At 39.9% G+C, this 13,613-nt stretch overlaps 1 protein-coding gene across 1 annotated transcript; it reads left to right on the top strand.

The window, feature by feature from the left end:
* Nucleotides 1-13,262, top strand: EXD1 (exonuclease 3'-5' domain containing 1). Its single transcript, XM_088166589.1, is given in 11 exon segments — nt 1-40; nt 1,526-1,637; nt 1,749-1,845; nt 3,808-3,883; nt 4,589-4,752; nt 5,491-5,554; nt 5,557-5,588; nt 5,770-5,778; nt 9,060-9,239; nt 12,091-12,222; nt 12,224-13,262. Coding segments are annotated over 11 exon segments (1,038 nt in total). The 3' UTR covers nt 12,356-13,262.
* Nucleotides 13,263-13,613: the final 351 nt, after the last annotated feature.

Genomic DNA, 13,613 nt, shown 5'->3' with positions numbered 1-13,613 from the left:
ATGTCCAATGAGACTGCTAATGAAAGTAACTACTTCAAAGGTAATCAGTTGAGATAAGAGTGCCCCCTGTTTACATCCTGAAGGCAAGTTCATTGTATATATTGTTGTACATGTGCAAGACTTTCCTTTATGGACTGTGCTGGGAAGTTAAAATGCTTAAAGTTCATGTTAACTTGGTCTTACTTTTATTCACAAAAGCAAAACCATCTCTGTTAAATGATCTGTTTATCTGAGCCTCCTGCACTAATGGCATAAATATGGAATTATTTAAGAAAAACATTTCTAATGTATAAAGGTCTGTGCATTTCTATTGGCATCTGCTTTCCTTCAGGTATAGGAGCAAAGTGCAGAGGGGCAACTAGATAGAAGTCATCTACTGGACTTACCAAGTGATTAACTTACTCCATTCTGCCTTTTTTTAATGTACTTGCTTTATTCTATAGGTAATAGTCTGCAAATTAATTAGTTGTAGTTCAATAGTGACTTTGTTTCTGATATATACTGATGAGATGCTTAAGTCATTAGACTTAACTAGTCTTTAAAAAGTGTCCAAACGTTGCTTTTCAGCACTAGAATATACATTGTTTCTGTCATTGAATTAACCGGATTTAGGGAAGGGAACAGCAATGCTTTTTGAGTGTATTGAAATGCTTCCTTCCTTTCACAGGAGGAGAAGGGATGGGATGTACTTGCATCAATGAGTATAATTCTGATTTTCAAACTCAGTTGTGCCAAGTTTGGTTTCCTCAGCTCTGAAGAGGTGAACAAGGTGCTGGGTATAAGGCTTCTTCCAAGGTAAAAGGCTCCTCCAAGGTATTGTTTACAATTCTCTCACCCATTTTTTTCTCTCTTGTTTGTTTATTTTGGTTTTGGTTGGTTGGTTGGTTAGTTAGTTGGTTTTGGTTTTGGTTTTTGCTTCCCATTAGTGTTCCTTGGTTCGTTTCCTTGTCAGCTTGTGGTTTCAGGGCGAATTTCCTATGAGCATTTCACCTGTGGTGGAACAGTTCCAGAACAATTGCACAGGGAAATTAGAGTTATATAGATGCTCTCAAAACATTTCTAAGTGTGCCTTCGGAAAGCTAGTAAAAATATATTTCAAACTCCTGCTCCTAGATTGGCTTTACTTTGAGTCTTCTCACAAGACCACTATTTGAATAGTTTATTCTTCCTTATGGTCCTGTGAAGTTACCATTTTTTATGATTTTAATTACTGCTGTTTGTCTACAGTAAAGTTTCAGTGATGCAACTGATTTTTTCATATTGGTGAGTTTGTATAATTGCTCTCCAATTACCATACCTAACTAATGGATCAGATATTATTGATTCAGGGTGAAGACAGATATTTAATATGCACGGTTATTGGGCTCTGGTTAGATACTTCATTCTTTGTACCTTGGACTCCAATTTACCTTAAGACTTTTGCTGATCTATGCAGTGAACATCTGTTCAGGTTCTGTTTTCACCTTATATTTTCAGAATAAATTTGAATTTTTATCTGAGATAAGGGCTTTTTTTGGAAAATAAGCTTATTGTTGGGCAGCTTCAGGATCTTCTGTAAGAACCATGCACACTAAATTGAGTTGCTTCATATGCAGCACTTCATTTTCTGAACAGAGGCAGAGGGTATCACATGAAATATTTTTCTTTCACATTTCACCAGCGTGGACATTTTAATAATGTTTAATAACTTCTGTATAAGGTTTAGTTGTCTTGTTTGCTCAGGTGCACTTTAAGCTGTTGATGTGAACAAACAAGCAGACACAGAACCAAGCAGATTGTGGCCCATGGAGTTCTCCTTGTGTTTCCTTAGAGAGCCATCTCAGGGCCTCAGATAGCTCAAAATATTCCCTCTGAGGTAATGTGGATATTAGCCAAGCAATGTACTTAGTCTTTGTCAGACAGCATTTTTCCCAGAGATTGTTATCTCTTGGTTTGTCTGTATCAGAACAGGATGTATTCTGAGAGAACAATGGTAACAGAAAGGTAGGTACAGAGCTTGTTATCTGCAGACATTGGAAGGAAACAGGCCTGCTTTCCAAAATGTATATCCTTTAGCTCTTACCAACTATAAAAGTGGCTGAGCAGCACAACTGATCTTTTGGAGAAATCAAAGTGCTTCAGCCAGTGAGCATTTCTCTTGGTAACGTATTTTTATCTTATACTTGTACCTGAAATGCCCATACGTGATAGATAACTCCAAGCTCAGTAAGACTGTTGCCCTTTGGATTTGTGCTGGCTGTCAGGCACGGATCTGGTTGTGTGTTCCTGCTGTGGCACGTATACAGGTGTGGACCTACACAGGCACAGATCCCAGACCAGCTCGTTCTGTTCTCACAGAATGGTGACAGGAGTGCAAGGCCTCTCTAGGCTTAAGAAAAGTTAGTTGCATTTACCTGGGTAGTGAGAGAGAAAATAGAATTATAGAATGGTTTGGGTAGGAAGGGACCTTAAAGATCATCTAATTCTAAAGACACCTTGCATTAGACCAGGTTGCTCAGAGCCCCACCCAGCTCGGCTTTGAACAATTCCAGGGAACAATTCTATCTACATCTCCTTTTACATAAAATATATACTTTGGTCATTTTATAATAGTCTGCTATTGTATATTCTCCACAGCTGAGATGCTAAGTGTCTCAGCTATTTCACTATCCATTCACTTTTATATTTAACAATTCAAATACCAAAGTACAGGAGTAAAAAAAAAAAAATTAGCAAGGGTTGATGTGGTCTGTTAGTTTTGTCTTTGCAACAATCTTTTCCCTTCCCTAGCCAAACCTGGAAAATAGGGTGCACTCTGTTTTTTAGTGCATGTAATATTTTAAGCTGAAACCTTTTTGTTTCACTGTGCATTATAACAACAAAAGGTAGTGCTGCAGTTCACTTTTAAACAGTCAGGTTTTTTGTCAAATAACAGAGTTGGGGTCATGCTCTAGACTGTAGGCATTTAAACCAGACAGTTCATGCTTCAAGTCATGCATGGCTGCTACTGTGTCTCAGACTGTCTCTTTCATCAGAACAGTGTCCTTCAGTATCTTGGATACGCAGGTATCCTTCAAAGGTATTCTGGCTGGGAACAAAAATTTAACCAAGAGAAACTTCAGGGCATTCTCAGAGAAGGTAAACATTACTAGAATGTGACAGTTGTTGAACCGTGTAAATGTTGTGGCTTTGTTCTAGCTAGAAAGAAACTGCAGGCAAGGCTGATAGAATCTTGCGTAGACCCATTTTAAAAGGTAGTTACTACCCAATTACAGCAGCAGGTTTAATGTGCTTTTTTTTTTTTAAAGATGTATTAGCTGTTCTTGATCAAACTTGGAACAACCTGAGGCAACTGTGATTTAAGCAGGAGCCAGGTCAACTTGTGCATTATGTTCTTTGTTCTTTCTGCCCCTTGCACAATTGTAGAAACAGCTTCAAATACAGGCACCCAGCACTGCTGGGAAGCATCTGCTGGTAAAAGCAGAGGTGAAAATGAGGGAACAGGCCAAGTTATGACAAAAATCTGATTTTGCTGTTGCTGGCCCTGGTGGTGTGGTGATTAATATGTGACTAACAGGAGAATTAGGAGCCTTTTGAAGAGAAGAAAGTAACACAATGGCTATGATCCTTCATAATGAGCATGGATATGTTATACATAGTTATGTATGACTTGTGCTTGCATACTCTTGTCATAGATATGACTGCCTGTAGTAACTCCTCAAAGCCCTAAACTGGGCTAATTTGTAATTTTTATGGCACAGGTTTCTCTGTTAGTTTCTAATCCTAGTTTGGCCTTTTGCCCTTAAAAATTATGTTATTTCATTACAGCTCAAATATCAGTCGGTGTTAAGTCTTGACTGTAAGAAAAAGATAGAGCTGAAAATTCCCACCAGCACTCCCAAAGGTACTGACTAGAACATGTAACAGAAACAGTGGAAATAATTAACTAGAACTACCCACACTAGGATCCAAAGTACACAGAATTGCACTCATTGTTCTGTTGTCTTGGTATGAGCTGCCATGCCTGCTTTCCTTGCACTGACAGTTCTCTAGGCTTGGAGATTGAATTACTCTGATTCCTTGGCCTGAATCCTACTTCTAATGGAAGTAAGCGACTGACATAGTCTGATTTCAGGTATCCTGTGATGTACCTGGTATTGTGGGATTAAGCTGTCTTGTCTTCTACTCTGTACTGCTGGGAAAATAACTGGGAAGTGCTTCTGGGCAAATTTTCACAGATGCTTTTTGTGAAGCACTTCCCAGAGACAGCTTCTCAGTGTTGTTAAAATGGGAACAGGCTGGGTGCACAAATGAGACTCTGCATAAAAAAAGCAGCAATAGAATTAAGAACTCTGGTTTACATGGAATCCTGCCTGCATAATTTGAAAAATTATCTCTGCTTTTTGCCAGTGGCTGCAACACTTTATTCCTTACAATAAACAAACTAATAAAATTAACACACCATTTAGAGTGTAGTGGTGTTCTGATGTTCACCGTCTTCTCCACTGGTGTTCTTAAAATAGTTTAAAAATAACCTCTTGAAGTAACTTTTAATAAAGTTTGTGGAAGTTTGATACTGCTATTTTACATTTGACTTCCTTGTGGGCAGGGGTTGTGTACCTGTTGGGCTCTAGCAGCCTAAAGAGCTGCATAGTGAGCAGGCAACTGGCTGTTGTCAGTGCTTACATCCCTATCCTTGCTTTCTGGGCATCTTCACACTCTGAAACTCCTGCCTACTGTAAAACGTGGGTTGCATATCTGTGTACTACCAAAGTAAATACCACAATTCTTCCTAAAGGTGTGTGCTGAAAAAAACACGGAAAATTTGAGAGCTTGAGAGAGACTTTCCATGAGACAGAAGTCCGTGAGTCTATGAGTCAAGGTTTAATCATAAAATGTACAAGTAAAGAACTCACTGCTGCTATTTATTCCACAGATCAATGCAAACAGGTAAGAAGGATGAAACCAGGAATAGAAAAAAGCAAACACCATGCCATGCAGTTGCTGCTGGAGGCTGTTGCCTGCTTTACTTCTGGCTCTATGCATTGTCAAAGATGAGTCATACTGGCAAAATCAGTTTATAGGCAAAAGGTTTATGACAACTTACCTATTATTTCATCATGTTTTCCTTATCTTGCATCATTATTTTAGGCTTTGGATAAAAGTTAAAACTGTAAGTATTCTGGGAAAATATCACTGTATGTTTACTCTATTCTGATACTAATAGTACTGGGCTAGAAGGAGTCATAGACAAATACAACATAAAACTCACATAAGTCATTCTTTAAACCTAATCTACCCTTTTACATTACAGCTTTAAGGAGTCAGATTGCTAGCTCTGCAACTGCATGCAGTCAGAATGGTGATGAATTTGCTTGTAGCATACTTTGCTTCTAATATGCAACCCCACTGCCAAACCTCCACATTCTTTGCCTTGGATTAATGGACATTGGTCATGGCATATTGATCCCTTCCATCACAGGTTGCTGATGCTCTGCAACTGTTCTGCAGTTTTCAATGACAACTCGTGGCTTCATTCTGCACCATGTCTGCACATTACTGGTGAAGATACCTTCCAGTGGGGTGCCATCATGAAGTGCAGACAACAAGTGACTTCATGGAGTGATTAAATGAGGCACCTTCTGAACACTCAGTTGTTAGCTGTCCTTAGCCCATTTTGAGATGTTTCTGTGAGGTTCTTTTTTAAGAGCAAGGCAGTAAGCAGTGATTAAATTGCTGCAGTTAAGGACATTTTGTAACACTGCCTTGAGAGACAGGTGCAAGCAGTAGTTGGCATCAGTGCTTATGCTGGTATTTCCTAATAGCTCATTTGAAATTCAGGTTTTGAAGAACCACAAAGATTGTACAACACAGGCTAAATATAACTTGAGTGGTAAAATGTTCTGGATATCTTAATATTTTTTTACTAATTCTGAAACCTAGTTTCAACAGAGCAAATTGCTTAAAATGAATCCTGAGTCAAGCGGGGAAAAGGGGAACTTTTATTGACAGCACTATTAGAATGAAATAATTCTTGTGCAGTTCAGCAGCCAAATTGTCATTTTCAATTTTCCTTGGTTTTGTTAATCTTTCAGATGGGAACAACTGACATAAGGGAAAGCTTGATCGGTTAAGAATGTCTAAGATTTGGGGAACATAAACTTGATACAATAGACTATTTCATCTGGAAGGGACCTACAATGAGCATGTAATCCAATTGCCTGACCAGTTCATAGCTGGCCAAGTTAAAGCCTGGTATTTAGGACATTGTCCAAATGCCTCTTGAATAATGTCAGGCTTGGGGCATCAATCACCTCTCTAGGAAGTTTGTTCCAATGTTTGACCACCCTCCAGCCAATAAATGCTTTCTAATATCCAGACTAAACCTCCCCTGGTGCAGCTTTGAACCATTCCCACATGTTCTGTCACTAGATACCAGGGAGAGGAGCTCAGCACCTTCTTCTTCACTGACCAGCTGGTGATGCTGTGTTTGATGCCTCCCAGGATGCCCGGGCACACTGCTGACTCCCACTGAGCCTGCTGGCAATCAGATCCCTGTCTGCAAGGCTGCTTTCCAGCTACTCTCCCAAAATATATTTGTGTTGGATGTTATTCCATCCTAGACGCAGAATCTGGCATTTCAACTTGGAAAATTTAATCCCATTAATTGTAGCCCAGTGCTCCAATCTATGTAGAAACCTCTCCAAGGCCTCTTGTCCCTCAAGGGTGAGCTGCACCTCCCAGTTTGGTACCATCAGCAAACTTGCTAATGGTGCATTCAACTCCTGCATCCACATGGTTGATAAATATACTGAACAGATCACACTCTGGAATTGAACCACAAGGAATACCAATGGTATCTCTCAACTGGTGCCAGTTGCCAGCAGGATAGAGGTAGCTCCATTTGCTAGAATCCTTTGAGCTCTGTCCTTCAGTCAGTTTTTCACCTAGAGCACCATGAACCTGCTTATCCCACAGTTGGGCAACTTTTCCAGAAGGATGCTCTGAGGGACAGTACCAAAAGCCTTACTAAAATCCAGAAAGAATGTGACCAGCAGAACCAGGGCATTGATTGTCCCCTCAGCACTGGTGATGTCATGCCTCAAATCCTGCATTCAGTTTTAGGCCTCTCACTACAAGAAGAACATTGAGATGCTGCAGCATGTCCAGAGAAAGGCAATGGAGCTAGTGGAAAGCCTGGAGCACAAGTCCTATGAGGAGCAGTTGAGGGAGCTGTAGTTGTTTAGTGTGAAGAAAAGGAAGCTCAGAGGGTACTTTATTGCTCTCTACAAGTACCTGAAAGGAGGTTGTAGTGAGGTGGGGATTGGTCTCTTTCCTCTGGTAACAAGCAGCAGGACAAGAAGAAATGGCCTCAGGTTGTGCCAGGGGAGGTTTAGATTGGATATGAGGAAAAGCTGCTTCACTGAAAGGGTGGTCAGGCATTGGAACAGACTGTCCAGGACAGTGGTGTAGTCACCATCCCTAAAGGTAAAGATGTGTAGATGTGGCACTTAGGGACGTGGTTTAGTGGTGGGCTTGTCAGTGATGGCTTACCAGTTGGATTTGATGATCTTTGAGATTTTTTCCAAGCTAAATGATTATATGATTCTATCATTTTGCTGGGATTGACCATGCCTTTTTGTGCTGGGGAGGGATTGAGGTGGGGTGAGAAAACTTCTAAAGAAGCCATTAAATAAGGATATTAGATACTTAGTAAGACCTCACTATATAGGCAAGATTTTTTACCGAATAGGAACAATCTCTTTCCTACAAGAGCATTTTTTCTCTCTTCATTCTGGTCTTTAAACTTCCTCAGTAAATACAAGTGGGCTTGTGTTGCCTGTTCATAGACTTAAAATATTTCTCAGAAGCCTGGATTAAATGTTGATATTGCTATAAAAACTACTCAGTGAAACCTCTAATTTGAACACAGCTTTATTTTTATGTAAGTTTTAGAATTCCAACAGTGTCTCTCAAAATTTGTTTTGAGAATTCTCTACAGCAAACCTAAGCCAAATGACAACATGCCTTCCTTAGTACCAGACCAAATCATCCTACTCCTCTGAAGACTAAAAGTGGGAAATGACCATGTAATGTGCATGCAATAAGTATACCAGTGTAAACCACTCTGTAGTGCAGTTTTGCTGAGGGTGTCATGGTCATGCTGTTTAACTGGGGCTTATTTTCATGTTCTTCTGGTTTTAGTTGTGATTGCTGATGATATTACTATTCCTTAGCTGCTTCCCCAGCTCCTTTCATGTGAGGTGGTTTTCTTGCCTTTAGGTCTTTTATCTCAGCTCTTAGGAATCCAGCCTAGTTTCAGAGATAGATGAGAGAGAATCTAGCATTAAATGCTGGAATAGGTATGTGTTGGGTTTTGGTTCGTGTTTTTGTTGGTTGTTTTTTTTTCTGTTTGGTTTTTGGCTTTTTTTTTAGGAAGCAATCCCTCCTTCCAAACTTCTGCTTCTCTAACCAACACAGATGGCCTTAGATACTGAAAGCATTCAGTTGCACTGAAAATAAAGATCAACATCAGGAAATACGTTGTAAACTGGGGAAGTCTGTGATGAAAAGCTTTCTTAAATTTTTTTCACTTCAGTAACTGTCTTGGGACAGAGTACATTTTCTTCTTAGTAACTGGTACAGTGCTGTGGGATTTGGATTCATTATGAAAATAGTGTTGACAACACAGGGATGATATAGTTGTTATTCAGTAGTGCTTACTCTAAGCTGAGGGCTTTTCAATTTTCCATGCTCTGTCATGAGGAGCTGCACAAAAAGGTGGGAGCATGGCCAGGACAAGTGATCCAAACTGGCCAAAGGGATATTCCATACCATCATAGAACACCATGACAAGTATTTAAACCAAAGGAGTTACCTGGAAGGGAGCTGATTGCTGCTCAATGATGGCACACTGCACATCTCTTTTTTTCAACCCACAAGGTTTACGTTTTATTTCCAGTTCTCCTCCCTGCCATGATGGGGGTTGAGGGGAGTGACCATACAGGTGCATGGTATTTAATTTGTGGCTGGGATTAAACCATAAAAACAACTGGTTTCATCTGCATTGGGATACACAGGAGAATCCTGATATATGGTTCTTGAGACCCTTCCTAGCTCCTCTGCTTAAAGCATTTGTTCTGAAAGCTATGTACCTGCCACTGCTCCACTCATCTCTAATGGATAACTTGATGTCTGACCTAACAGCTTATTTAAATGTTTATTGTGCTGGGTCTGGAGAGCACCTTGTGAGCACAAAGGTAGGTATGTCTTGGATTATTTCTCTGATTAGTGATTGGATCTAAGGCTCTGATGGATAAACTCTGGAGGACCCAGTTACAGAAGCTTCCTTTTGTGCAGCTGTACACCCTGCTTTATGCTTCATACCTTGTTTCCTGTGTGCAGCAGCAGAAGTGCTGGTGTCTGTATCTACCTAGCTCCATTTCCTGTTAGTGCAGTGCAGAACCCACCCCACGTTTGCCTAGTGGATGGTGAGTTTTGCAGCTCTTAAGGCATGAGCACAGTCATTTGCACCTTCTGTTCTCTCTCCTCAGAGACTGAGAACCACTGGGCTCAACAGGGACTGTGTAGATGTGTGAGGATATGAAGAGTGACAGGCAGGTGTAAAGTGCTGGTACCTGGAGCTGACAGAGTTGCTTTGTTTTGGTAAGAGTGTTTGGTCCCCACATCTTGTTCTATTTTTCTCCTATCTATCAACTTCACTGCTGAGCTGGTTTGCATACACTGTCTGTTTCTGAGTAATGTTTGTTGACCAAATATTTTTATTTCTATAAAAGCATGACTGAGTTATCTGGTTGTCCTTATTTATTCTTAGAATTGTTATCTTAAAAAAAAAGTGAAAAATCAAATAAAGTAACATTTTTCATCTTTGGTTACATAGAAACAGAAGTAGTGTATGCTCAGGTACCTTGGAGTGGCCAGATAGTAGACACTTCTGTAATTGCTTGTTAATTTTTAAAGCAGAAAGTAGAGGAAATGAGATTTTTGGTGAAAGAGCTTGACTTACTGCACTACTGGAAAGAACAGATCAGTGCAAACCAAACAAGCAGTGGGATTGGCGTGGTCTTTTTCTGTCTGCTCAATGAAATAACCTTGTGAGAGCTTGCACTAACTGTGTAAGATATTGTTGGTATTAAATTTGGGTGAAAAGTGCATGGTCAAACATCCCCATTCAGCAGAAAGAGACTGAACTAACATGATTAAATCCTTTTAGTGCCTCATTTTTGCAGTTGTAAATGTCTTAAAGTATTTATTAGGAAAAGAGAATGCAGCTCTATCTTCATGAAAAAAATAGTATTTTTCTTTGCCCTGATTTAACAAAGCACTGAAGCACAGATTTGAATCCTTTGGGAATTACTTAAGGGCTCAGAGCAGTAAATCCCATTATTGAGGATTTAGGAGTAGATTAGATAACCACAAGAGGTCATAGTTGCTTCACAGATATAAGACAGGAGGTCATATTTGAAAATCTTTTCTCTTTAGAGGCAAGCTGCCAAAAAAAGAAGGTTGTTCCTAGTTCATGGGAAAAAAAAAGTTTGACATGTGAATTTCCAATGTGAAATGCATGCGAAAGTAGGCATGACACAAGAGAAAAGAACAGCTTGTTAAAGGGAAGAGAGTACAAATTCTGCTTTGTATTGGGCTATTTGTAATATTTTTAAAGTGGTTCTCAGCTTGCTGAAGACAATCCTTTTATGAATCCATCTATTCCATAAGATTAGCCAAGGAATTAATTTGATCCTGGGTATTCTAAATGGTATTTTGAAGATCGATTTGATATCTTATCTGGTTATCATACTTCCTGCATTCTAAAGCAGTTGCCTTCTGAAGCAACTGCCTTAGCAATCTAGTATGGGTAGTAAAAGTAGCCATTTTCATTGTCATTTCACTGTTAATAATTTTCTGTTGTTTCTATCTCTTGTGAGTACATCACACAAATAAAAGTTTCTTCTACTTTATTTGAAATCTGTTTGCAATACATGTGGAGTGGCAAAATACCAGAAACACTTGCTGGCTAAATGTACATCTCCTACTAGGGTCACATCATCCTTGTGGTTTTCAACATATTCAGGAGTGCTTGATTTGAGACTTTTGCATGATTGCATGTACCTGTCTGATTTACAAGCAACAGTAAAGTATTGCCAGTGGTTCACAGCAGCCAAAAGAGATAATGCAACATTCTTGTTGATGTAGTACTGGCAGAAGAGGATGAAGAAGAAAATAGAGAAAAAACTAATAAAAAGGAAGGAAATGAAAAGAAAGGCATCTCATTGATCCTGATGTTTTTGGAAAGGTAAGTGGACAGTTTCTGTGGTTTCCTGTGTCATCACCTGCAAGCGGTAGTTGAGTTTTCTGAACAGTGGGTGCTCCCTCCTGAGCTCCCTCCTCAGCTCCCTGACCTTTTACCCACAAACCAGATGCAAAGCAGTGACCTCTGATCCTCAGTGCTTCATTATCAAAACCCTCAGCTTCCCTCTTCCGTGTCTTTCAGAAACTGATAATCTTCCTTCCTGCTGAGGGAGAGGAGTGAACACAAACTTCCCACCCTGAAAGTCTTGGCAGTTACTGCATTTTCAGTGTAAGTGTCTGCCAGCAGTAATTGTTCTTGTGGATGCAGACACCTAGGAAAATGTATTTCTGTTTCTCTACAGCTCTGTCACTAGAAAAGAGCCAGTAAAGGAGCTACATGTACTACCTTTTTAACCCTCCTCGTGGATTCATATTGATGGTTGTTAGGTACTTGGAAATGCAGATTTGTTCTCATGTTTAGGACTTAAATTCAAAGAAGCAGATGCCTGGGAATCCGTTGGTGCACAGAAGCAAGTATTTTCCTAGAAGTGCAGAGTCCTCTTGTTTAAGAGGTGCCAGTTCACACGCAGAGCTCTGGTACCTCAGAGCCATGCACCACACCCATGTGCACCACAGCTGATATCCCCAGAGCACTCATGGTAAAGCTGCAGAAGATAAGTTGCTGTGCTGTATGTGATAGCAGGATTGTTGTGTTCCATTGGCTAATTACAGAGGGAGCTCGTCCTTGGATCTAACATATGTATTGATTTGATTTATTTTCTGTTTCTTTTTCCTTATTAGCCCATTTGCATGGAGCTGCCAGAGGAGCTGTGTCAGCTGGCAGACATGGAGAAACTAAGAAGGGAGAAAGCAATAGAAGACTACAGAATGAATGAGGATGGTCTTTCGATCAAACCAGCCATGGAATTTAATAGAGAGAAACAATTCACAGAAGAATAGAAACTACAGAGGTGATGGGGATTGCTTTCCCACAAAGAAAAAAAAGCAGGGTCTCAAATCACATCCTGCAACAATCAAGGATGTACTTTGTCAAAGCAGAGCTTGAAAATCAAATTCGTGTGGTAAAATCTGTGAGAGGACCTTAAACTGACCTCAAACAGACTGTATGAATTTAATTTCTGACACAGGTGATTTGATGAGCTTAGATTGGGTGTTTGGAATCATCCAAGGGAAAAAAGGGGCTATTCTCCTTTTTTGGTCAAACAAAAGCTCCTGACTTTAGAGTGACAGGTAATTCAACATTCCATTGTTGAATGGAAATGATGGTCTGTCTTTTGGAGGAAATTCCTGCTGTGTCTGACTGTTCTTCTCTAGGTCTGTTTTTGAGATCCATTTTTCCAAGAGCTATTTTTGATTTTAAAAGAGTGACTTTTATTTTTCTAACGTTGTTAACAGACCACTTTCTTAAACTGTATTGATTCTTTTGTTACTTGTTGCAAGTATGTAAAATTCTCATTAGAGCAGCTTCCTGCTGGAAGTTGCAGACCACCCTTGTTTGCCAGCACTGCTGCATCCAACTCATGAGGATAAGGCTATAACACCACTGTGCTGTCTGGTGTGTGTAAAAAGCTGTTTAGCAGGTGTAGAGCAGCCCCTCCCAAAGCAAAATAAAGTACTAAGACAAAACTGCTGCTCTACCACAGGACAAAAGTAATGTAGGTCAGGCCTCAGTCTCAGAACAAATTTTCTGATATATCAGTGAACACCGATGAATGTAGAATAGGGAAGTATGGAAAAAGTCAAAGGTCACTGTGCCAACGAGGTTGCAGTCCAAGAACAATCTGGGCATCAGGCTGCAAAGGTGGGAATAATGACACCAGCTTGGAAGGGATGTGACATCTGCATGTGAATACATGCCACTACCTGTTTGAGTTGTTTTGCTTTTGATGTAAATTGGTGTGACTATGTTTATGATGTATCTGCACATTTAAAAAATATATTTTTAGGTGAAACATGTTGGTTTTCTGGTGTGTTGGGTTTTTTTACCTCTCCCCACAAAGTACTAGATTGGAAGTATTTAAATAAGTCTTTATTTGAAACTATAAGTCAGACTTGCTCACTTCTCAGAGTGACAGAAAAACTGCCAAGGTTTGCTCTTTGTCATTTAACTGAAGGAAGATTTTTTCCAAGTAGTGATAGGTTACAACAGATCAGTGGGGTACAATGTGGAACATGCAGGCTCTTCTGTCAGAGAGATCAAGAGCACTGAGGTTATATTTCCACAACCAAACACAGTCCAGCCAGTCCTATTACCAGACAGAAAATGGTGATACATCAGGTAGGGGAAGGAGGAAGGGAAGAGG

This window comes from Sturnus vulgaris, chromosome 6 (genome assembly GCF_052056855.1).
Source record: "Sturnus vulgaris isolate bStuVul1 chromosome 6, bStuVul1.hap1, whole genome shotgun sequence".
In the NCBI taxonomy this organism is placed as follows: Eukaryota; Metazoa; Chordata; class Aves; order Passeriformes; family Sturnidae; genus Sturnus; species Sturnus vulgaris.
The sequence above is the reverse complement of the archived record's forward strand: the minus strand, read 5'-3'. Positions and strand labels throughout refer to the sequence as shown.